The sequence below is a fragment of the Octopus bimaculoides genome, chromosome 4, assembly GCF_046866305.1.
Source record: "Octopus bimaculoides isolate indiv1 chromosome 4, ASM4686630v1, whole genome shotgun sequence".
NCBI classification, from domain to species: Eukaryota; Metazoa; Mollusca; class Cephalopoda; order Octopoda; family Octopodidae; genus Octopus; species Octopus bimaculoides.
The window spans coordinates 96,735,605-96,763,064 of record NC_142931.1 but is presented as its reverse complement, the minus strand read 5'-3'; the positions used below and the strand labels follow the sequence as shown (position 1 = coordinate 96,763,064).

The following is a 27,460-nucleotide window of genomic DNA, read 5'->3' as shown; positions in this document are numbered from 1 at the left end:
TACATATACATGTATATGTACACGTATATACATAGATATATATATATAGATATAGATCTATATGCATACATGTATATGTATACACATGTGTAGATGTATATATATATAGATGTACATGTAATATGTACACATATATACATATATATACATGCATACAGATATCTATACATATATACACCCATCACACACAAACACACACATTAGTCATTTGTTTTCTTATCCAAAACTACGTCAAAAGTACTGAACAGATCTTTATGAAATTTGGAAATTATATTCTATGTATAACGGCCATAACTCCCATGAAAATTCATATATTTTTGATGTTGATGAAATTTTAACCCGAACATAACAGATGAGCATTATTTGTAATTCAACGGTACAACAGTGTAAGACTACCCTTTCAGATATACTTACATTGTGATTTCTGCAATGTGGTGCATAAATTGTCAAGTAAATGAGACGCATCTTTGCCTCCACTGATTCACTTGCAAAGTGTTGAGTAAAATTATTTCGTTGCAGACCTCCTTTGAGTCTTTTTATTATCACTGCGACACACATAGTCCCCAGTTGGTAACATTCATTTCAAGGCCTTCCCAGATGAGAGACTGGTTGTTCTAAGACATTTATCGATTGTAAATTTTGTCTGCAATTTGGAAATTATATTCTATGCATAACAGCCATAACTCCCATGAAAATTCATATATTTTTGATGTTGATGAAATTTTAACCCGAACATAACAGATGAGCATTATTTGTAATTCAACGGTACAACGGTGTAAGACTACCCTTTCAGATCTACTTACATTGTGATTTCTGCATTGTTTGGTCATAGCATGATTCTTGATCTATTACTCGGAATTTAAATTATACCTACTCTTTCGCTGATATATTGAGTGAGCTCTTTTTTCTGACTTATGAACTCTTGTAGTAAGTCTTTGTGAGTGAGTGAGCGTGTGCAAGTGTATCTTAGTGTGTGTGTATACGTGTGTGTGTGTATACAATAACACGTACATACATATATGCACGCACGCATGCATGCAGGCATACATACTTACATACATACATACATACATACATACATACATACATACATACATACATACATATAGCCATCTGTGTTTCATACTTAATATAAATACACCACGACGTTCTAAAAGCACAATATATATGGGTGGCCTACGAGAATCGTCCTAGCATTCTCACCTAGCTGGTGAGAATGCAATATACTTTTCCATCGATTGGGTCTTCTCAGTAGCTTTTATTCATAGCAAACCTCATACTAAGAAGAAATTTGTCGCCACCGATAAATGAAAACAGTGAATAAACAATAACTGTTGTTGCGGATACTTGACCGGCTAAATAAAAATCATGTACATGCAACAGAAGCAATATTAGATTAAAATACCTAGGTTTCGCCTTAGCATACTGTTAGCTATGAGTTCATGCTATTTACGACGTCCAAATAAGTAGAAATGTACCAAGCATTCTCACAGCCACTGCCTGTATGATTTTCGTCTGTCTCCGATATATATTATGTTTTTAAACATAGCATGTTAAAAAACGATACAACGAAAACCACTGTAGATTTGCTTTCGGGATATAATAAATATCCGGGAAACAGCTGTAAGACCTATTTATAAATATTCTAAAATCTACACAGCCTTGGTTTTTTTTTATCTCATTACGAAAAGTAAATCTTTATATGTACACACACACACACACACACACACACACACACACACACACACACACACACACACACACACACACACACACACACATACACACACACACACATATATATATATATATATTATGTAGAGTTATAATCCAAGCTGTATTCTCTTGAAGTACATCTGCATATACCAGTACTTCGAAGTTGTCTATAGATGTTATATTTGTGTGAGGTATGCGTAAGAGTTGAAAAATACTGGAATATATTTTTTGCAGAGTAATTGTACATCAAAACAAAAAAATGGAAACAATTGTTGGTATTATTTATTCACCATTACATGTGCTTCATTTGCTGATAGGAATTACAAAATTGTACATATAGGAGAAACATGTAAGATACATATCTCATATTAGAAATTCTTTAGACAGAGAATCAAATAATGCAAAATTTACATTTGGATGAAGTTTTATTTATAGTCAGTAATCAGGAGTGAATGATATTCCCGTCATCGTTCAATCACCGCTATTTAGCGACCAGCCGTGAATAAACTACAGGGTGATAGCGTTTAGTAGTGATGTGTTCATGTTCATGATTGAGACATATTCGAAACCGCAAGAAAGCCATTCATATTATTTTGTTATGGAGAAAATTTCTCACTGTTGACAAATAAGTGTAAATACACCGAGTCAGCTGACAGAGTCTCCTAACCAGGCACTTGGATGCATGCATTTCGAAATGGTTATCTCCTCTTACACACACACACACACACACACACACACACACACACACACACACACACACACACACACACACACACACACACACACACATCCTCAGTAGTTCATATATCTGAAAAAGCATACTTTAAAGCTTTAGAGTAGTAAGGCGTATATATATATATATATATATATTTCCTACAGAAATTCCTTTCGATATCCGGAAAATAGAACGTAACCAGTCTCGTTAAATATCTATAGCAGTTAAAGGAAAGACAACCCTCTCCTTTCAAAATCTACTGGTCAGTTTTAGAAAGGGCAACACCATACAGACACGGAGCGCACAGAAGTTCAATGAGGCGCAGTTTATGCCTAAGTAAAAAATTCTTCATCTTTTTTCAGGATGAATATGCTTTAGACCAGGGGTTCCCAACCTTTTTGCCGTTATCGCCCACTTTTCCACACACAAAAGTTCTCATCGCCCACCTGTGCAGTAATTTTTAGGACGCAAAAATAAAGCACATTCAGAACGGTTGCTTAAAAAATGAAATATTTATTGAAATGAAATATTGCAAAATGGGCATTCGGAGTTGAAACGTTATTCAGAAGAATGAAGTTTTTGATTGCTAAATGTTTCTCAATGAAATAAAACTAAAAAATGATACATGTATTAAATGTTCAACAAACTCACCATGTTTAGCTTTCAGTGTGATCCTTGAGGTTGATGCGACGCAGCTAGTGCAGACACATTTGATTGCAAATTTGTCAATTTTAATCGCAAGTCTCTTCGTTTGGCTACATCCAGTCCACTTCTGCTTTTAGAAAGTAAAGTACGAATGTGACTGAAATCAGATTCGACCAAGTACGAAGTTGGGAAGGCGAGCAAAATTAATTTCAAATAGGTTGGGGTAAGAATTCAATATACTTTGATGATACCACAAGCCTTCTTTGCCATGAAACCGATATCGCATTGTGGCCTCATTATCATTTTGCAATTCAATTAGCTCCTTCTGAACGTCGTCTTCGCAATAGACTGCTTGGACTTCAAACGTTTTCTTATACCAATTTGGAATATTCAACGTAATAACATCTTGAAATCGCTCCGTCATGTCATCATGCAATGGTTGTAGATTGTCACGATAGGTAACGATATCCTCATCAACCAATTCGTCTTTCAAAGGATCCAGTTGAGGAAATTGATGCAATTGACGTTTGGAAATGTTTATTTTATACAGGACCAATTTCGAAATGAAGGTGGTGATAAATGATTTACAGTCGACAAGAATTTTTTGCTTTCCTTGCAACAACTTAATCAAATCATTAAGTTTAGTGAATTTATCGCCCAGAAAAAAAAAATATCGCGCTTTGCAGCAATCAATGAAGCCTTTTGAAGAGTACTTTCAAATAAAGATATGATCACAAGCGAACAACACAGTTGCCCTTTGACAGTCATCGTACTTCGGTATGGTACAGAAGCCTTACAAAGTCATCATCATTATCCAGATACAGTTGACGGAAAATTCGATCAGACAAGGAATTTGATTTCAGTTTATTCACAGTTTTGATAACCAACTGCAGCGCATCATTTAACCGACCATTGGTATTTTTTGCCACTAAATGTCGGTGTATTACGCAATGATTTGTTAAAATTTGTTGAGAAATTTCACGCTTTAGGAGAGATGAAAAACCTCTGTATCTTCCAACCATAGCAGGGGTCCCATCAGACGCACAGGCAATAATATTGGTCAGTGGTATATGATGTTCAGAAAGGAAACGCTTAAGCATATTGAAAATAGATGTACCTTTTGAATCAAGCAGCAAGTTCTCTGTGAACAACATTTCCTCACAAGGTTGAAGGTATTCATTGGAATATCGAACATTAACCATCATCAAACATTGGTTATCTATAACTGTTGACTCGTCCACTTGTATAAAAAATTCAGAACACTGGAGAATTTGAATGAGTTGATGTTTGACATCGGTGGCAATTTCATCTATTCGTCGAGAAACTGTATTGTTACTAAGTGGAATTTTCTTGATAATTGTGTCGGACTTCTTGTGCATTACAGTCGACAGAACTTCTTCAATGACAGGTCAGAGCAATGTTTCTCCTATAGTGTGGGACTTCCCGATCTTTGCAACCAGTAATGCAATATTGTACGATGCAATCATACCATCATTTTCCCGCCCAGTTGCTTCCGTAAACATCGTGTTCAGTGTTTTCTGCTTTTCGAAAGAGGCCTTCAGTTGCAAAAAATATGACAATGGTTTGTCTTTTTTGTCGGAGTGCTTGGAACCAAAATAATATTTCAAGCGTGAAGGTTTCATAACTTCATTGCTCAAAGTTTGCTGGCATAGAAGACATGGGTAATTGACAGTTCTGAGGAGAAGCAATAAATCCATATGATAAATAATTAATGCTGTACTGGCGACAAGTTTTCTTTACCGGAGGCATCAGGAAAGTTAAAATTCGAAAAAGAATTCATAGAAGCGGAATCGGCAAAGGCAGAAATTCACAATGCACACGGATGTGTGTGCATCCAATGCAAGTGTAGTGACATGGTTAATGAGTCTGGTCATTATTTCTGATCTGATCTGAGAACAGCCCTAACAAGGACTGTTATCGTATACGATAAGGATGAACGGATGAAGGCAGAAGTAAAAAGACGAGCGGACGAGAGATATAGTTCGTTCAGTGATTTCTTCCAAACATGAAGTGGCAATACAGAAGTACAAGGAGTGTGTGAGCGGCAGAGGAGAGAAACGACGATACGTTTTTGCAGTCCTATGGTGCAGTCCTATGGTGGTTATTTTATAATAGTTTTCTAGCTGTATAAGACCCCTGCCACCTTCTGTGCGTTGTATATATAGCCTTTCTATGTCAGATTTTGGGTGGTGCATCCTATATCCTGTCATTATTTTTCTTGTTTTCCTGTCTATTTTACATAGTTCGTTTAGTGTCCAGTTAAGGATGTTGTAGCTGTAGCTTATAACTGGGACAGCTAAAGTGTTGATACCCATTATCTTGTTTTTAGCATTGAGCTCTGTTTTTAGTATTGATCTAACTCGTCTATAGTACTCTTTCTTTATTTTTTCTTTCATTTGTGTATGTTGTATCCTATCTAGTTCATTGACTCCTAAATACTTATATGGTTGGCTTTCGTCTTGTTCTCTTATCTCATTGGCTTTATCTAGTGTTATATTGCTACTTTTAACTAATTTTCCTCTTTTCAGGGTTGCTTTGGCACATTTTTCTAATCCGAATTTCATATCTATTTCCTTGGTAAAGCCGTGTACTGTCTGTAGTAGTGTTTCTAGCTCTTTGTCGTTTTTTGCATATAATTTTAGGTCATCCATATATAGAAGGTGGCTGACTGTTTTTCCGTAGCATTTGTATCCGCATCCAGTTCTATTTAGCAATTCTGTTAAAGGTGTGAGTGCCAGGCAGAACAGGAGTGGAGAGAGCGTGTCTCCCTGGAATATTCCTCTTCAAATGGCGATGGCTTTCGTTTTCACAAGTCCCTGTTTTGTTTGGAGCTGTAGCACTGTCTGCCATTTGTTCATTGAGTGCTCTATGTATTTTATGATAATTGGTGCCACCTTGTTTATGGCTAGTGTTTCCAGAATCCACGTGTGGGGAACACTGTCGAAAGCCTTTTGGTAGTCCACCCAGGCCATACTGAGGCCTTTCTTCTTTCTGCGGCTGTCTTCAGTTATGGCTTTATTGATCAATAATTGATTTTTACGGCCGTATGAGCCCTTGCAGCATCCCTTCTGCTCTTCTGGAAACAGGTTGTTATTTTCTAGGTGTTTACTCAATCTCTGCGATATTATTGCAGTAAAGGCTTTGTAGATCGTAGGGAGACAGGTTATAGGTCTATAGTTTTGTGGTTTCTCCGTTTCCGTGGATTTGGGGATTAAGATGGTTTTCCATTTTCGTGAGCCATTCAGGCACTGTCTCTGGATCTGCTAGTATGTTGTTAAAGTTTTCTGCCAGCTTTTTATGCATTCCTGGCAGGTGTTGTAACCAGAAATTGGGGATCTTGTCGTGTCCAGGTGCCTTCCAGTTGCTTAGTCTTTGCAGTGTCTGGGTGACCTCTTCAGTTGTTATAGAGGCCCAGAGTTGCTCAGGTACTAAGTTCGTTGTTTTAATGGTCCTTTTCTGGGGTTGTTGCTTAACCGACCATATTTGTTTCCAGAATTTCTCTAGTTCTTTTTCTGTTGGTGCTGAAGTAATGTCTATTTTATTTTTACCCAGTTCTTGGTAGAGTTTTTTGGGGCTGGATTTGAACTGTTTATTTTGTTCAAAGAAACGTTGGCGTTTCTCATACCGGCGGATCCTTTGTGCTTTGGCAAGGATGTCTTGCTTTAGTTTTTCTTCTGCCTCAGGTAAGTCTTTTTCTGTAATGCTGTATTTGTACAGTATTTTTGTTTTCTTCTTGTTACTTAGTAGTGTTGATTGTTTACTAATTTCGTTGAGAATCGTATTATTATTATTATTATTATGTTTTTTTTTCTTTCTTCAAACTTTTTCCCATTTCTCGCCGAGTGTTTTCCGTACACCTAGGGCAGAGAAACGTTGTATGCATTCCCAATTTACACACGCAAATTCACAGGTAAAACATGTATTTAAAAAAAAAAAAATCATGAATGGATGTTGTTTTCACAGCGATAATGCTCTTCTTAGTACATGAGTCGTTCCAGTTAGCACGATTTTTTGCACCTCCTGTAGAGATGGTAAGCCTGGTATCATTTTCAAATAGGTTTCAGTACCTTTTTTTTTTATCATTCCTAGAGATCCTACAATCACTGGTATGGTAGTCGCCTTGAGGTGCCACATTTTTTCAATTTCTATTAGCAAGTCTTTATATTCACTGATCTTGTCAAATTCTTTCGCCGCTATATTATGATCACAGGGAATACTCATGTCAATTAATAAACACGTCTTCTTTGTCTGATCTTTTATGATAATATCCGGTTTATTAGCTTTTATAGTCTTGTCGGTATGTACGGGGAAGTCCCAGAGAATCGATACATTTTCTCCCTCAATCACAGCTTCAGGATGGTGTTTATACCATTTGTCAGCGCTTTTGATTTTATAATGCTGACATATTGTCCAGTGTAAATACTGGCCAACTCTGTCATGTCTTGATTTATATTCTACAGGTGCTAACACTCTACACCCTGAGATTAGGTGGTCTATACTTTCAATCGCATCGTTACAAAATCGGCATTATTATTATTATTATTATTATTATTCAGTAGTTTTATTTTTATAACGTGCTTTCACTTCACTACCGAGCGCAGCTCTGTGCGCCTTGGGTATGTGCTGTGGTTTGCTGTGGTGCTCTTATGTTTACTGTATTGAAAGTGTTTTGCGTAGAATGTGTGCAGTACCCAGTAGTGCAATTTTCTGTATGTTATATATATTTGTAAGTCCTGCTGTTTTTGTTATGTATTTGTCTGAATATTTTTTTATTATACCTAAGGCACCTACTATGATAGGAATTGTTTCTGTTTTTAGATTCCACATTCGAGTTATCTCTATTTCCAGGTCTTTGTATTTTGAAAGTTTTTCCATTTCTTTTAGAGAAACGTTGTCATCTGCTGGTATTGAAACATCAATTAGAAGGCATTTTTTTCCTTCATGATCTTTGACAACTATATCTGGTCTATTCGCCTTAATTTCTCTATCTGTGTGTATTGCCATATCCCAGAGTATGGTTGCTTTCTCGTTTTCTGTGACCTTTTCTGGCGTGTGTTTATACCATCTTTTTTCTGTTGTTATTCCATAGTGTTGGCATAGCTTCCAGTGTATATAGGTCCCAGCTCTGTCGTTTCTGTGAATATATTCCTTCTTAGCCAGGACTGGGCAGCCAGAGATAATATGATTTATTGTTTCTTGTCGATCTCCACATATTCTACAGTTACTTGTTATATTTCTTTTCATTATGTGTTTTTGGTAATTTCTGGTGGGGAGGCTTTGGTCTTGTGCAGCAATTAAAAATCCTTCAGTCTCTGCTTTGAGTCCTGAGCTTCTCAGCCATCGCTGGGATTTTTCTCTGCCTATTTCTTTCGCATTTAGTTTAGCCCAGTATTTACCATGTAGGGGCTTTTCTTGCCATCGTTTTATCATGGTCCGTTGCTGTTCTAGTTTTAGTTTGGATTTCATTTGTTTTATAGCTTTTGTTGTTTCTTCTTCTTCTTCTTCGTATTTGTTAGGTAGATTGATTTCTTGTTTGTATTATTATTATTATTATTATTATTATTATTATTATTATTATTATTATTATTATTATTATTATGTATTTTTTAAAAGAATTTTGAAAACTTTTATTAACATTAATATTGATTTGATTTGTTTACACTCCATTCAATACTGAAATGTGTTCGTTTCCATTCTTTCGTTGACACAGTTTTTGTGATGCCTTTGCAGCTTTATTAATGAAGCATATTACTTTACCTCCAGTATTCGAGTACTATTTTTTCCACTTTGTTTCACATTTATGTGCTTAATCTGGTATATATATATATATATGTATATATATATGTATATATATATATATATATATATATATATATATATATATATATATATATATATATATATATATATGTATGTATATATATATATATGTATGTATATATATATATATATATATATATATATATATATATATATATATATATATATATATATATATATATATATATATATATATATGTATATATAGATATATATATGTATATATATATATGTATATATATATATATATATATATATGTATATATATATATATATATATATATATATATATATATATATATATATATATATATATATATATATATATATATATATATGTGCTGAAACCCCCTTCGGTCATGACTGACCATGGGATTGCACCTAGAAAGTTACCCTCCCAGGCACAATTCCGGGCAAGGTTGTTTATGGAAGACCAGTAGTCGCCCTTGCATACCGGTCTCCTCTCTCCACGCCACCAGTGTTATCCAAGGGAAAGGCAAAGGCCGATACAGGTTGGCACCTGTGACGTCGCAACTCATTTCTACAGCTGAGTGAACTGGTGCAACGTGAAATAAAGTGTCTTGCTCAAGAACACAACACGGTCCGGGATTCGAACTCACAACCTCGCGATCGTAAGCTCGGCGCTCTAACCATTGAGCCATGCACCTTCACACACACACACACACACACACACACACACACACACACACACACACACACACACACACACACACAATCTGGTATATATCGGATCATTAGTAATATATTTAACAAGAAAGGTGTTTCTCTGTATGTCCTGTTACGCATGCCCAGTGATACACATTAACCGGTTATAGCTTTTTCCAGACCGGAGTACATGTTTATGCGTATGCCCGAAAGCAAAAATTACCGTGAACGCTATTTGAGATTTTTACTTTGTGGATCAATCTTACGATCTATTCATACAATTTGGTTTGCTTTTGTGATATAAGATATCTAAAAATATTTATTGCATAGTGTTTACTTTATGTTTCTTTAATACTAATAATATTTTGTTTTTATCATTCCTCAGTAGAAAGAACTTATAATGGGAGGCAAGGTTCTGGATGTCGGTTGAATATCGCCTTTCTCCCATTAATTTCTTATTATTCATGTTGCTAAGACTTCAGCAGTCGAGTAAAGAAGTATTAAGCAAAACGCAGGTTCTCCATTAGTTTTATTTACAATATATACAAAGGTGTGGTATGTTGCTCTTTTGCAGCCATCTCATGTGGTATGAATTCATTGTTCTCCGTTACGTGGACCATTTGCCTCGGCAGAAATGCGACAAGCGGACTAGCCTAGAGGCTCAGTCAATGAAGTGTGCTCTACGAGCAGTCGCAGGTAAAAGAGAAAAGATCGAACCTTGTGGCTTCTTCCTTTTATATAGTTTGCCATCGCGAGCCTCGTTGTGAGCTCGCGCAAGGCAAACTGATGCAGATGGTGTCTCGCTCCAGTCTCAGAGATGGCCATAGCTGCCGCGAGATCTCACCCAATATGGCGCTGACTGCTTGTGCCGCTACAAACTGTTTTTATTAAAGCTTATATTTAGTTGTGTTGGGTTTTTTTTTATAGTTAATATATCTTATTAATTCATCATTGTTTTTTAGTATTAAATGCACGTTCTGTTAATAACTGCTTTGTAGCATTTCCTTTTCTAGATCTCTGTTTTAAATTTTCATATTTTAGACTGATGTTCGTTCAACATGCTAGAAATACAAGCCAAATCACCCTCTCTTCACACCTTTTGAAGTACTTAAGGAACTCGAACGAATGTTTAACTACTAGGAGTAAGGTTTTTCTTGCTATCCGCATTTTAATAAATACATCTTAGCTATAGATAAGATTTTCCCCCAAAATTCAAGATACTATTCCATTATCAATTCACATCGAATCAGGATCGGGTTTTCAAACGCCAAAAACCTTTCACAAATCATCTCTTCGCATAACAATAAGTTGTTAAATACAAATCCACTTAATGAAAATAATAACATTGATATTATTAACCCTAACCATTCTTTGAACAATAATAGCAACAATATTAGTATTTCTGATATAAATTCCAATCGCATTTGTTTCCTTAGAAGCAATTCTAAGACTAGAAACTCTATTTATAATGTAAAATTACTCCCGTTCTGACGTCTCTTTTTATATAGGTAGTTCTTCATTTCAGTTGTCCAAAAGAATATCTAACCATTACTCTACATTCAGACATATCAATAAACTAACAATATTGGGTTTAGTAAATTAATTTGGTCTCTGAAGGAACATAATAAATAATTTGATTTGGAATGGAATATTCTATCTAGATCCTTCCCTTATGAAAAAGGTAAATCTTTTTGTTCGCTCTGTAATGATGAACTGTATTTCATCCTGTTTTCAGAGAATCCTCTTGTAAACACGTTTAAAGGACGCGTATATCGTTGCAAACATTGGTAAAAACATACATAAGTGATTTCTACCAGTCTATAAAATTCGACCTTTAGCTGTCTTCTTACATTTCACTTCCACTAAATATACATATTTTCACACTTTTAATCTTTATTCCTATTCACCTATCGCACTATATTTCTCCACTTTTAGTTTTATGCTAATATCTTTCTCCCTCCTCCTTCTCTTTCTATAAATTGCCTTTGACATTATATCTATTAACGGCTTTTAAAAATAAATAAAAAAACTTACCAGCGTTCCCTTCATCATATATGCAGTAATCACATTCGGTTAAAATGTCTTATTGATGTGTTTTGTTTCTCATTTTTTCCCTGATGAGAAGATTGCATTGTTTTACATCATTTATTCCTTCTGGAATAATATCAATGTTTTCTTCGAAACATATGTCGGAAGTATAAAGATTTGAGTAACACCTGCGTTTAACTCTATTTATTTATTTATCTATGTTATACAAAAAACATTTAACCTAAACCTGGAATTTCTACCTTTATAAGTAGGATGTCACATCCTTTGTACTTGTGTGAATTTTTACTACCCTGGTAACTATTTATTTATTCTTTCCGTGTATTTGTAAACATTGAAAAAATACACATACATTTATATATATAGACGGTTAATCTATTACATCACATCTCTTTCTTTTCCCCATTCTTTTTCTCTTTCCCTATACTGCATATTAACAGATCGTTCCCAGCACCAACGTTACAACATTGTCAAATTGATAGTTTTCTCTTTTTCTTTTTTCCTTTTCTCCTTTTCCTCATTTTTCTTTTTTCTCTTTGTCTTTTTCCCTCCTTTCTCTTTTTGTTTTTTTCTTCTTTAACTAGCAACTGTACATGTATACGTATACGCATATATGTATGCATGTGCATACGTGAGTATATATACATATGTATGTAGGTATGTATCAACTTGCTTTTTGTGTGTATTCGCACACATATATGAAAGTATATGTATGGTTATAATGTAAGTATATATGTATGCGTGTATGTGCATGTATGTATATGTGTACATGTATGTGTGTGTGTGTATGTATATACGTATCCATATGTATGTACTAGCAGAAAGACCGCCCTCTAGGTGGTTTTCTGCTAGTCAACCCTGGAGTGTGTGTGTGTGTGTGAGGGGGAGAGAAAACATTGCAAACATAAACATGAAATGAAAAAAATAGTATAAATAAAAGCTCCTTAAAAACTATCGGCATTCTTTGGGTTAAACCCTCAGAAATGCCAAAATGAACAGCTGGTTTTGTTTGGTAGTTTCCGTAGAAAATTTATTTTATTTACTTTTGCTTTAAAGTGAAAGAGAGAAAGTGAAAGATGTATGTATGTTTATATGAAATGGACGTGTTTGTTTGTGTGTGTCTGTGTGTGTGTGTGTGAGAGAGAGAGAGAGAGATAGAGAGAGAGTGCATACTCTCTGTCTCTCTGTGTCTCACATACACATACACGCACACATACATACGAAAAAGATGTATGCATATGTATTTATGTATGTACATAAACATGAAAACGAAAACACACCCCTTCACTCACTCTGTCTGTCTGTCTGTCTCTCACTGTCACACACACATAAACACACAAGCACATACATAAATATATATGAACGTACATACAAAAACACGCGTGTGCGTATGTGACTGACTACAAATACAAAGAGGTGGAAACGGCGCGCAAAAAGTAAATAAATTTTTTAAAATTTATGGAAATTAACGAAGTGTGCCGGTTCAAGCGAAAGAATGCCAAACTATCTTGTACCGAATATTTAAATTTGTGAACTTGAAATGTTCAATAATAAAAGGAAGTTCAGAAAGTAAATTTTCCTGAAAACTTCAATTTAAAAAAAATTTCACTTGCTTATAAAATGTAACGTGTCTTGAATGGCACAACAATGCAGAGTGGACTACAACAACTGTTATAATTTAATTATCCATAGTCTGATATAATAATATTTCGGAATATAAAAATTCCTTCTTCAGATATCACTAGGAATTGATCGAGTCACTGCTATAATCGGTTTTGCACTTGCTTACTCTTTTACTCTCTTTTACTTGTTTCAGTCATTTGACTGCGGCCATGCTGGAGCACCGCCTTTAGTCGAGAAAATCGACCCCAGAACTTCTTCTTTGGAAGCTTAGTACTTATTCTATCGGTCTCTTTTGCCGAACCGCTAAGTTACGGGGACGTAAACACACCAGCATCGGTTGTCAAGCGATGGTGGGGGACAAACACAGACACACAAATACACACACACATATATATATATACATATATACGACGGGCTGCTTTCAGTTTCCGTCTACCAAATCCACTCACAAGGCTTTGGTCGGCCCGAAGCTATAGTAGAAGACACTTGCCCAAGGTGTCACGCAGTGGGACTGAACCCGGAACCATGTGGTTGGTAAGCAAGCTACTTACCACACAGCCACTCCTGCGACTATGCCACTCCCAGTAATCTATCGTAGTTGTAATATATCTGCAATTCAAATAAGCGTGAAGGTAAGCCTAGCAAGTTTAGCGTGCTAGAAATAGCAGCAATCACAGAGTTATTATTGTAAGGCTCATAGCGTTTCAAACAGCCATACCAACAAAATCACTTCTTAATTTTCTTTTCTTAAATTAAACGGGTATATGGAAGCCTCAAATTTATACAGCTATTTTGTCTTATAGCATTCATTCATTCAATGATTTTTTTTTTACATTGTGTGTATGGAATAAACTGTGGTTTTTGCATATAGCGAATAAAAACTGCAAATGAAAACATTGAAATGAATATATATTAAATTATCATTAACGAAAATAGAGGCGAAAGTGAATGAGAGACTGTTGCAAATGGAAATGGAAAATTTCGTCTGCAACGAATTAATATTGTTTACTATATCTACTCCACAGTGAATGCAACGAATATTTAAATTAGTGAAAACCTTCTAATACAAATATTCAATAAAGTTCAGAAAGCGAAATTACAGGAAATTTCTTGTAACATGAATTTATAAAAAATTATAATATTGAAAAATTTCCAGACGGTCAAGCCTTTAATAATTGCTTTCTTTTAATAACTGTTACATACCTAATTAATAGGCAGCTTTCTCCATTATAATATAGACATGAATTTATAAAGAAAAATATAATATAGAAATATTTCCAGACGGTCAAGCCTTTAATAATTGCTTTCTTTTAATAACTGTTACATACCTAATTAATAGGCAGCTTTCTCCATTATAATATAGACATGAATTTATAAAGAAAAATATAATATAGAAATATTTCCAGACGGTCAAGCCTGGAAATGAGGAAAGGATTAGGAAGTGGGAGATAATCATAATGTAAGAAAAGGAAATGTGAGGAAGTGAAGTGATACGGTTTGGAAGAGGAGATGTAGTTTGGTTTGTTGGGTTGAGTGTATGAAAGTTTTATTGTTAGTGGGGTCTTCTCTAAAACCTCACATCGCCAGACATCTCAGGCCATTGTCATTTTCTCCGTGAAGCCCAACATCCTGAGATCGGTCCTCAACACTTCATCTCATGTCTTCCTGAGTCTCTCTCTTCCACAGGTACCATCCACTTTCAGTGATCGGCACTTCTTTATACAGCTGTCTTCATTCATACGCATCACATGTCCAAACAAATGTAATCTCCTCTCTTACATGCTGCATTTGATTCCTCTTATGCCCAACTTTTCTCTCAGCACCTTTACGTGTTGTCGTTCATGCACTTTGATGCTGCACATCCAGCGGTGCATACTACCTTCATTCCTCTTTAGTTGATGCATGTCCTCTGAATTCAGAGCCCATGTCTCACTGCCATGGAGTATAGCTGTTCGTGCGCAAGTATCATACAATCTACCTTTCACTCTGAAAGAGAGTCCTTTTGTTGCCAACAGAGGTAGTAGCTCTCTGAATTTCCTCTGTCCTATTCTTATTCTAGAAACAATACTTTCAGAGCATCCACTCCTATTGCTAATTTGGTCACCTAGGTGACAGATATCTGCTACCTCAAGAGAGTCTCCTGGGCAATTGAGAGAGTCTAAGTCTTGTGTGTTATTAGTGCTTATATTCCTGCATATCTGTTGCACACGAAGGCGACCTTATCTGTTAATCTACCTGTGATTCCACTGCACTTCTTACACTGGATGCAGCAAATGGAATTACTACAGATTGGGCAGGGTCATTTACCTGACGGAAAGAGACTCTTATCTGCTTTCTTGCTAACAACAACTTTGGTCTTTACTAGGTTAACTTTAAGTCCCTTTGATTCCAGGTTTTGCTTCCATACTTGGTATTTCTTCTCCAATTCTGCTACAGATTCTGCAATGAGAACGGTCATCAGCGTATAATCGTTCCCACGAGCATCCAGTTGTAGAGGCTGAAGTGACATGCCATATCAGGTCGATATGATATAGCCCACTACCAAATGTAACGTGTAGATGTAACGCTTGAAGGTTTTCGCGTCGGAGTTACCAGTGAACATCGAAGAATCAGCACCAAGAAGGAAGAAATATTATCTATATATATTTATTCGTTTGCCCGACATGTAGTTAGAGAGACAGTAGTAATTGTAGTGATAGTGACAAAAAGGTTGGCTCGCTGTTTAGTAGCTGATAGTGTAGAAGTTGCTGTCTACCAGTAGAGAGGGAATGCACGTTGCTGACTAGAAAGGAAGAATGGATAAAAGTGGCATCGTCTTTCTTGCGGTCGAAAACTTCTCTTTTTATGTCGAGCGAAAGGCGAAAGGAAGTGATGCTCTTGGTCATGGCTGACGCAAAAGAGGGTGTTACTCCTTGGTCTGGCTGACACAAAAGAGGAAGAGATAGGAAATGCTTTCTGTTAGATAAACTATAGCCAGTAATGTAGGTCAAATCCTAAACAAAGGACTGACCTTTTACTTGACCAGCACAGGTCCTTGGAGGTCAAGTATTTCCCCACAATCATCTGGTGTGGAGATAATTTGACAAGCAACAAGTGGGTAGATTTGGTTTCAAATCTCAGACAGGGCCAAGTGAGGTCTCTACACAGTTTTGAATTCCTCTGTTATGGCCCGGAGGACAATGATGAATAGGAGTGAACTTGAGTCTTGGTGAACCCCTAAATTCATCATTGTATTCATGACCGACTCTCACCTTACTGATAGCACCTATGTCCGTGGCTTGTACAGCTCTAACAAGCCACTCCTCTACTCCTAGCTTTCTTAGAAACCACCAGCGGGAGACTCTGTCAAAAGAGCGGGAGACTCTGTCAAAAAGAGCGGGAGACTCTGTCAAAAGTTTTCTCCAAGTCGACGAAAGCTAAGTGTAATGGCTTACATTTGGCCAAATACTTCGCCTGCAGCTGTCTCACAAGGAAAATGGCATCTGTAGTATTCCTTCCAGATACAAAACCAAACTGTATATCATCTAGTTTAATTCTGTTTCTTATCAATTGAGCTACAACTCTCTCTGTAACTTTCATGACCTGGTCTAGCAGTTTGATACCTCTGTAGTTGTTTCTGTCTAAGGCATCATCTTTACTTTTGTGGCGGCTAACTATAATACTACTACACCAGTCATTGGAGATGATGCCTTCTGGATAACCTGATTAACTATGCGAATGACTAGGCTGTATCCCACATCGCCAGGTATTTTAATCATCTCGGCAGTGATACTCGATAGTCTAGGGGCTTTCCTTGTCTTCATATCCTTAATTGCCTTATCTATTATACTGCTATCAACTCTGATGGCTGGTCCTTCAATTGGTTTGACATTTGAAAACTCTCCTACTCCCATTCATTTTCCACATTTAGTAACCTTTCATAGTGGCACTTTTACACCTTTCTTCTCTGAGTCACTAAGTGCAAGCATACCGTTATCCATTCGCACACATTTCTCACCCACCAGATCTCTATTCTCTCTGATACACTGCTTTGCAATCCTGAACACCTCACGCCTCTGATCCTCATGCTGTAGAACGTTGGCAAACCTCATACCGTCGGCTATTCCTTTTGCCATGGAAACCTATTGCCTAACTTTCCTTCTGGCTACCTGATATACTTCTCTGCTTCCACCGTTTTTCCAATCTTTCCAGGCTTGTCTCTTTGCTTTTATTACGCAGTTCCCCTTGTTCCACCACTATGTCATCCGCGGCCTAGCTGAGACTTTGCACCAGCCACAAATTTGGTGTGCAACCCTCAGTAGATTGTCCCGCATGAACTTCCAATTGGCCTCCAAGCTATATGTCCCTACCTCCTCTTCTCTATCATCAGAGGCTTCCATTAGAATGTCTCTGAGTTTTTGTTGGTTCGCTGGGTCTTTGAGCTTCCATAATTTTCTTTTCCGGTATGGCTTATTTATCCGAGTCTTTCTAGCCCTAATTCTGAAGTCAATAATTAGTAGCCTATGTTGGGGTGCACACTCTTCACTTGGGAAAGACTTTGCATTTGTGAGCATCTGTCTATCTCGTTGCCTGGTGAGGAGGTAATCGATCTGGCTTATGTGCACACCAGACTGATAAGTGATTTGCAATCCTGAACACCTCACGCCTCTGATCACCAGACTGACAAGTGATTAGGTAGCTGGCTGATAAGTGATTTGTAATTCTGAACACTTCACGCCTCTGCCCACCAGACTGATAAGTGATTAGGTGGCTGACTGGTTTTGGGTGACACCCACTAAAGAAGTCATCTTCCCCCTTTTCGGTGTTGCTGCAGTAGATGAGGCCCTTGGACTTCAAATCCTTGAGCCTAAAGATCGTCGCAGCAACTGTTGACAGCAGAGTCCCAAAGTAGGCTTGTTCCTTCCCCTGGATCTAAAATATAATATTATAATAATATAATATATCATTTTATTATTAATTTATTAGCTTGGCATACTCTTTCATTAAGTCGATGAGCTGATCGTTAAAGCTGTTGACCTTCAAATGGGTCATGACTCGGTGGAAAACAGGCCACTTAGTCTCCAAGATGGTGTTGAGGACCACCACAGTCATAGGTGGAGTTTCACCTCGTCATGGGGACAACCAGCCTCCTCCCCACCTCAGCGTAGATGCTGTCTGCTGCTACAGTGCTGTGACTTGGCCATGGCAGCCTATGGGGCCTCTTGAACACTGCACTCTTTTCACCCTTTTCTGGCTTTAAAAGCCTTCGAAAACCTAAAAAAAGGGCCCAAACTATGAAATCAGCCTTTTTTTTTTTTTTTTGGTCTTTTAAAAGTTAAAACTATAAAATCAGCAGCTTTTAACTCTAAATCAAAACCATAGCTTTTGGGTTCTAAAGCTCTTAAAAAGGCAAAAAAAAAGGCTGATTTTAGAGTTTTGGCACTTTTTTAGGTATTTTTACGTGGTTTTAGAGCAAAAACTGATTTTTTTGCTTTTTTCTATAATAAAAATTAACGTTAACAGTTTATCAATAACTTCCGTTACATTTTTTATGATTTTGAAAGTTAGAAGTTAAATCATCAACGAAGATGCTAATTTCGTTAATCTACGATTAATGGATTAACGGTTTGGTGTCCACATACTTATATCAAAATATATTATACACACACACACACACACACACAAATAAACACCATGATATAAGCAAACCTGGTAAGTGCACAGATACAAAAATATACAAGGCTACGCGCGCGCGCGCATACATTTACATATGTTTATACACATATATATATGTGTATATTTGCGCTCTATACCGACAAAAATATACAGTTATAAGGAGGTAAACAGTGATACACGTGTGGGTGGCTGAGCTTTGTAGATGCCAACCTCTGCCACAATATTGTAAATAGGCTACAGGCGGCTGAAGGACCTTAGTAGTTGACTAGCATTAAATATAGCGATACGAAAAATGTCTAAGTTAGTTGTAGCAAGTTTTAAAATATGAATGGTAAGGGACATAACTGAGGAAAGTTAAGTAAATTAGCTGTCGGAATATTAACAGTTCCACAATCGTGTGTGTGTGTGTGTGTGTGTGTGTGTGTGTGCCAGTGTATGCAAATGTATGTAAACGTGTGTGTGCGTACTCGCGCGAGCGTGTTTGTGTGTACATTTTTACAAGCATATGCATGCGCTCGCATATAAAAATATACTACATTCACACGTAACCATACATACTTACTCTTACTCTTTTACTCTTTTACTTGTTTCAGTCATTTGACTGCGGCCATGCTGGAGCACGGCCTGTAGTCGAGCAAATCGACCCCAGGACTTATTCAATGTAAGCCTAGTACTTATTCTATCGGTCTCTTTTGCCGAACCGTTAAGTTACGGGGACGTAAACACACGTACAAACATATACGTACATGCATACATTCACTCAAATATACATAAATACATACACACATATATTACACGTACATATATTCATACATATGTACATACGCACATAAACAGGTACACACACACACACACACACACACACACACACACACACACACACATATATATATATATATATATATATATATATATATATATATATATATATATATATATATACACCCGTAGACAAGCTGAAATGAATTTTAACAGGTTCTGGCGAATTTTACCTGAGCCCTTCGCATTATTATCTAATATTGATCTTAATTTTGTGCAGATGAGATAGATAGAGGGATAGATAAATATATATATATATATAAATATATATATATATATATATATATATATATATATGCGAGTAAAAATAAATACAAAAAAGGGGGGGTTGTATGATTGTGTATAGAGGAATATATTATTTTGTTTAAAAGAGTTCCAACACTGTCTGTTTTTTATGTTTTATTTATATTCCTGCAAAACCAATGTGGGATATAGAATATGGAATATACAATATATAATCTATATATATATAAATGAGAATGTGTGACTGTCTGTCTGTCTGTCTGTCTGTGTGAATCCCTAAAACTCGAGAACTACGCAACCAATTTTATTCAAATTTTACACATGCCTTACTTAGGGTTCCAGTTGTGTTTTAGTCAAAAAAGTTTTTAACTTCTTGCAGAGTTCGAGCACACGGCAACATAATATCTCCTCCACTATTTAAGTATTACGTGTCAAAAGTGAAACAAAAACACTCATGTCAAATACTTTCACTTTAAAAATGAAACTATTCCACTAACTGAAACAATCACATTTCGATACTGTAATGACAGATACTTTCACAGAGAGAGAAAGAGAGAAAGAGAGAGACAGAAAGAGAGAGACAGATAGAGAGAGAGTGAGAGATGTATATGTATACATATACATGTATATGTACACCATTTCGATACTGTAATGACAGATACTTTCAGAGAGAGAGAGAAAGAGAGAAAGAGAGAGAGAGAGAGAGAGAGATGTATATGTATAGATATAGATGTATATGTACACGTATATGTATATATATATATATATATATATATATATATATATATATATATATATATATATATATATATATATATATATATATATATATATATATATATATGCATACATGTATATGTATACATATAGATGTATATATATATAGATGTACATGTAATATGTACACATATATACATATATACATGCATACAGATATCTATACATATATACACCCATCACACACACATACACATGCACACAAACACACACATTAGTCATTTGTTTTCTTATCCAAAACTACGTCAAAAGTACTGAATGGATCTATATGAAATTTGGAAATTATATTCTTTGCATAACGGCCATAACTCCCATGAAAATTCATATATTTTTGATGTTGATGAAATTTTAACCCGAACATAACAGATGGGCATTATTTGTAATTCAACGGTACAACAGTGTAAGACTACCCTTTCAGATATACTTACATTGTGATTTCTGCAATGTGGTGCATAAATTGTCAAGTAAATGAGACGCATCTTTGCCTCCACTGATTCACTTGCAAAGTGTTGAGTAAAATTATTTCGTTGCAGACCTCCTTTGAGTCTTTTTATTATCACTGCGACACACATTGTCCCCAGTTGGTAACATTGATTTCAAGGCCTTCCCAGATGAATGACTGGTTGTTCTAAGACATTTATCGATTGTAAATTTTGTCTGCATAATTACCTATCGGTATAGTGGTCATTTGCAAACTCCAGAGGCGACACTTTCATTTGCCTTTACTCCAAACGTCACACGTTGTTATTTCAATTGGGTCATGCCCTTCCAATTGCTATAGATCCGTAATGCATCTTACAGCTATGCCTGTCTGGGATTGCAGCTACTTTGTTACCCGGTGGCAGGACAGCACACTCGACTTTTAAAATCCCGTTAAATTTAGCAGCATCCGAGATGCCTTCATGCAACATCACCAAAAGCTCAGATCAGGGGCAGGTACTTAAAAGGTGTCATCTAATTGTCTGGGATGAATGCACCATGGTTCACAAGAGAGCTTTGGAAGCATTAGATAGAGCCCTGAAAGACATCCGAGACTGTCACGCTCCAATGGGAGGTGTTATGCTTCTGTTGTCAGGTGATTTCAGGCAAACTCTTCCTGTCATTCCAAAAGGCACTAGAGCAGATGAGGTCCAAGCATGCCTAAAGTCCTCTACCCTGTGGCATCATGTTACTATCCTCACTCTTAACACTAACATGAGAGCTCAGCTACACGGCGACCAAATGTCCAAAAAATTCGCACAGGGCATTTTGACAATTGGTGATGGCAAGGTGCCTCTCGATGCTGCAGAAGAAATAGAAGTATGGCCATTTTGTTCTGTTGTTAATTCTGTAGATGACCTCAAACACAAAGTCTTTCCCAACTTTAAACAAAACTACCAAAATCACAATTGGCTATGTGAAAGAGCAATATTAGCTCCAAAAAACGTAGCTGTTACAAAAATTAATCAACACCTGATGCATTCTCTTCCCGGCAATCTTCAAACTTACAAGTCTGTTGATACAGTTCCAGATACAAATGAAGTGGTGAACTATCCTCCTGAATTTCTCAATTCGTTGGAGCCTCCAGGACTACCTCCCCACATATTATCACTTAAAGTTGGAACGCCTGTTATGCTGCTCCGCAATCTGGAACCACCAAGACTTTGCAATGGAACACGACTCGTGATAAATAAAATGATGTCACACGTTATCGAGGCTACCATTCTTTCTGGATGTGCAAAAGGTGATGACGTCTTTATTCCAAGAATTCCTCTTACTCCATCAGGAGCAGACATTCCTTTTACATTCAGAAGACTACAATTCCCCCTTCGTGTGACTTTTGCCATGTCCATAAACAAATCTCAGGGTCAAACACTGTCTGTAGCTGGTCATCTCTTGGAAGAGCCCTGCTTCTCACATGGACAACTGTATGTTGGCTGCTCAAGAGTGGGCAGCAAAAAAAACCTATTTGTATATGCTCCACAAGGGAAAACAAGGAACATTGTTTACAACGAGGTGTTATAATCACAACAGCAAGAAAGTATGTACATGATCACCTTCTTTACAAAACTTCATTGACTTTCATATATTTATATTGATATACATATATATACGTGTGTTTGGGTGCGTGTGTGTATATACATCTCTATATATAAAGATGATGCGTAGTCTAGACGGCGTTTTTAGATTTCATTATTCTCTTTAACCCGGGCAACGCCGGGTATTTCTGCTAGTATAAAATAAAAATGGATGGTACTATGAAATAAAGTTTTGAATGTCTTATTGAATATATGGAATATGTCTTATTGAATAGATGAAATATTGAGTGTTCAATATAAAGGATTAAATGTTAAAGTCTGTCATACCGGCCATGATGAAATACTACAAAGTATAGAAAATATGAAATACCACAAGGTATAGAAAATATTCGCCTTTATATATTTATATATTTAATCCTTTATATTGAACACTCAATATTTCATCTATTCAATAAGACATATTCCATATATTCAATAAGACATTCAATACTTTATTTCATAGTACCATCCATTTTTATTTTATATTCTATATCCCACATTGGTTTTGCAGGAATATAAATAAAACATAAAAAACAGACAGTGTTGGAACTCTTTTAAACAAAATAATATATATATATATATATATATATATATATATATATATATATATATATATATATATATAGAGAGAGAGAGAGAGAGAGAGAGAGAGAGAGAGAGAGAGAGAGAGAGAAGTGGATAGTTGTGAAAATGGCTAGGGGTAATGAGTAACAGGCAGGGAGAAGGGAGGCAAGTGATGGTTAGAAGTGTAGGGAAGGAAGGGGTCTTTTCAGGATCTAGTGAAGGAGAACAACGATGGTAGGTGAAGTCTCACAAGGAAACGTCACATTCCCCCAAAAGCGCCATACTGTACAAAAACCCTTTTTGCACACCTTCCATTAATTCAATTCACGTATTTCAAACGGTAAAACAATACATCAAGCAGCTGGTGGGAACATGAGAAGTGGTTAATTTTAGTTCACACATACACGCGCGCGCTCACACATGTATATATAAATATGTGTGTGTGTGTGTGTGTGTGTGTGTGTGTGTGTGTGTGTGTGTGTATACCTACACGTATGTATGTGTGTCTGTATGTGTGTGAATGTGTGAGTATGTGGGTATATACATATATATGTACACACACACACACGTATATCTATATCTATGTATATATATATATATATATATATATATATATATATATATATATATATACATACAGTCAATTCAAATAAACAAACAATTAAAGCGAATATATAACACGAAAAAAAAAAACGAACGTGAGGGCGTGCTCAAGAAATATATTAGCTTGACGCTCGGTGAAAGGAGAGAGTTTAACGTTTCAAGCATAGCGCTTCGTCGGAAGGAGAAAGAGGAAAATCTAAAGGTGGAGGAGAAATTGCCAACGGCACACGTCTACTTACATTGCTATAAAAGATATATTTGTTTGAATGTATATCTTTTAGGTCGATAGAATAAAATAATAGTGTCAACTGTGTTGCCTAAACACTTTGCATATAAATGTGTACTCATGGCAACAAAAATCGCTCAACTTACTAGAAATAGCAGCCAAATATTCCTCAAATTACACCCTTCCATCATTAAATTGGAAGGAAGGATCTATTTTGAAACGGGGGTCACATTTTTCATTAATGTTTTACGTAGTGTTTTTGGTACGGAAAGACTTTCAAACTTCGTATACTTATCTATTTTGTGTTATAGAACAGAAAAATATTTTTGTATTCAAATTTATTTCATGTAAAAAATTGTCTTATTTCGATAATTTCAACCAATCACTGACAAGTATTCAGTTGTTTATATTTACTCCTTTGGCTGATTAAGCGATGTAAAGCGTATTTAATCTCCATACCTTCGTTTTATTTGCTTTTTTCATTTTAAATTTGCTTTAACCCTAACCCTAACCCTAACCGTAGGGTTAGGGTTAGGGTTAGGGTTAATTGTTTCAGAATCGTTTGTTTATGTAGTCGGCACTTAATGTATATCGGCTGAATGGACGTCAGTGATTGGTTGAAATTACAGAAATACGACAACTTTAACATGGAATAACTTATGGATTTCTTTTTTTTTTTAAGAAGGCTAAGAGAAAAAGATGTTTTATATGACACATTCTACCAGTGTTCCAAGTTTCAAAGTGTTTCGTTAATGAAAAATGTGGCCCCCGTTTTAAAAAAGATCCGGAAGGAATAATAAGGCAGCGTAATCTTCGATAAATTGATATCTGAAATAAAAGATGATACATATATAAATGGAACGTATTTTGTCATAGTTCTGTTGAATGAAGGTAAGATTTAAACTATCTTAGAATACTTGCAGGAAAAGCTGTGTTACTTTAGTTACTGTTGATTGCACTGTACTTCCTTCTTCTGTAAAGTTAATTCAATGTAATGTAATATAATGTAACTACTTCGTACTGAAGAAATCCAACAAGATCGAGCTCTATGTTAAGGTTACTCTATGTTAAGGACTCTTTTATCAAAAGAAAGAAAATTTAATCAGATAAAAGCGTAAAGATATTTTTATTCCTTTCACTAACGATAAAAATAAGTAAATTAGTAATATAGATTCTGACGAAACGATTCTATCTAGCCCTTACTATAAAAGTAAAGAATGGTTACTATTTTAAATATTTCATCAAGTAGAGAAGACAACTCTGAATATATTTTAATGTTATGACATTACCAGTGGAAAACAGGCGTCCACGTACTTCCACAAGTGTTGATGGAAGGTGTTATATCCCATGGAGCGTCCAAATTAACAACAAACTAGGTTAAATAGCGAATGGAAGACGCCTGTTAATGGCTGAAACCATGGGTAAATATGCATAGGGAACTGGGAAGGGAGTGAAAGAGAAGAGAAAAGAAAAGAAGAGAGAGAGACAGAGAGAAAGAGGGAGATATAAAGAAGAGAGAGAGAGACAGAAGAGAGAGAGAGAGAGAGACAGAAGAGAGAGAGACAGAGAGAAAGAGAGAGATATAAAGAAGAGAGAGAGAGACAGAAGAGAGAGAGAGAGAGAGACAGAAGAGAGAGAGAGAGAGACAGAAGAGAGAGAGAGAGACAGAAAGAAGAGAGAGAGAGACAGAAAGAAGAGAGAGAGACAGAAAGAAGAGAGAGAGAGAGACAGAAAGAAGAGAGAGAGACAGAAAGAAGAGAGAGAGACAGAAAGAAGAGACTATGAGACTATCTGTTTACCATTCGGAAGACTGCTATTCGAGTGTAAATTATCTGGATAATGAACATGAGTCAGGAATGTTGATAGGTACAGCCTCTAGGTTTGATGACATGTTCCGTTCACCTACTCGTTCTCTGATATCAACAACTGGGGTTATTGAAGAAAAAAGAAGTGAAAGGAAAATATTCTATCGTAATGAATGAAGGAAAATAAGAATAACAAATGGAAAATACAACAAAGAATAGTAAAACCATGGTCATGACGTAAACAAAAGAAACTGATCTGTGTCGAGCAAATGCTCTGCTGAATGTTTTACTGGAACTTGAAATAAAATGTTGTTCCTTGTTACACAAAGACACTTATACATGCTTGTAATAAATACTGACAACCTGTGAGCGAGCAGTGGTTGCTATCATAAACATTCTGGAACAGTGCCAAAAACAATTAACTCATATACTCTCTTACGTAATCAAAACACCTGAATTTTTGTTTGGTATTTTTGGATCCTGGAATTTGTTTTTCTTTTTCAAGCTTTTCCAAAGAAAGGTTGGTAGACTTAATTCGTCGCCTCGGACATTCGAGTTCATTCTATATTGCAAAGAGGTTCTCACTGAGGATAATGTTCTTCCTCCATCATATATTTCGGAGGCCATGGAAAAGCACCCCTGGTAGTAACCTCTCCCTCTTGGCCTACATATACACGTATATACGCACATACATAAAGGTTCTACTTCATTGCGGCACGTTGTTGCTAAAACAATATGCAATACCATCTGCAGAAAACGACACTTCAGTAAAACACCTATTTGATGTTATGAGACCGCTTCTATTGTTTTCATTCATGGTGAATACATACGTTACATGTCAATTCAAAGAATATTGGGGGAACATTCCCATCGAAACTTCAACCAAAATGCAAACATAACAGACATAATATAATTATTTGAGACTGAAAATAATAGTTGTGTTCATTCAGAGAGTCAAATGAGATCAAAAGACGCAAAGCATTATTAACAGAACTGCAATGAGAAATTACAAACATTTGTCGAGCAAAGTGACTAGAAAAGCCGAGATATGAATGCAAAAAACAAAACAAAAACAAAACAAGCAAAGACAAGGTTATTAGTGAAACAACAAAATCAAGTATAGAGACAGAAGCTTAAACAAGTAAAACCTTCGAGTATTGAAGACAAAGAATAAATCAGGAAGATCGCTATGTAGAAATTACTTAGAATAAGTAAGACTAAAACAACATTTATAAGAAAGAAAAAGATCACCATTTTGGTGGTTAGTTGAAAAAAAGAAAACGTCACAAAATCTACAACTTACTGAGACATAACTGAATTCAAAAAGTAGAGAAAATTTATTTCATAGAGAGTAGATATATAAAAATACTTTAGAGGAGAAAATATACAAAACGCATATGTAGATATTTGGAGGCATTTTTCGCCAGAATAAAAAGAAAACTCAACTTTTATTCATTAA

At 35.9% G+C, this 27,460-nt stretch overlaps 1 protein-coding gene across 1 annotated transcript; it reads right to left on the bottom strand.

Annotated features, from left to right (window-relative positions):
- Positions 1 to 3,239: 3,239 nt before the first annotated feature.
- LOC106867302 (protein ZBED8-like) lies at positions 3,240 to 4,455 on the bottom strand. Its single transcript, XM_089350098.1, has 2 exons — positions 3,874 to 4,455; positions 3,240 to 3,788 (listed from the first exon to the last, which is right to left on the bottom strand). Exons 1-2 carry the CDS (start codon positions 4,453 to 4,455, stop codon positions 3,240 to 3,242), a joined length of 1,131 nt encoding a protein of 376 aa, XP_089206224.1.
- Between the last annotated feature and the right edge of the window lie 23,005 nt (positions 4,456 to 27,460).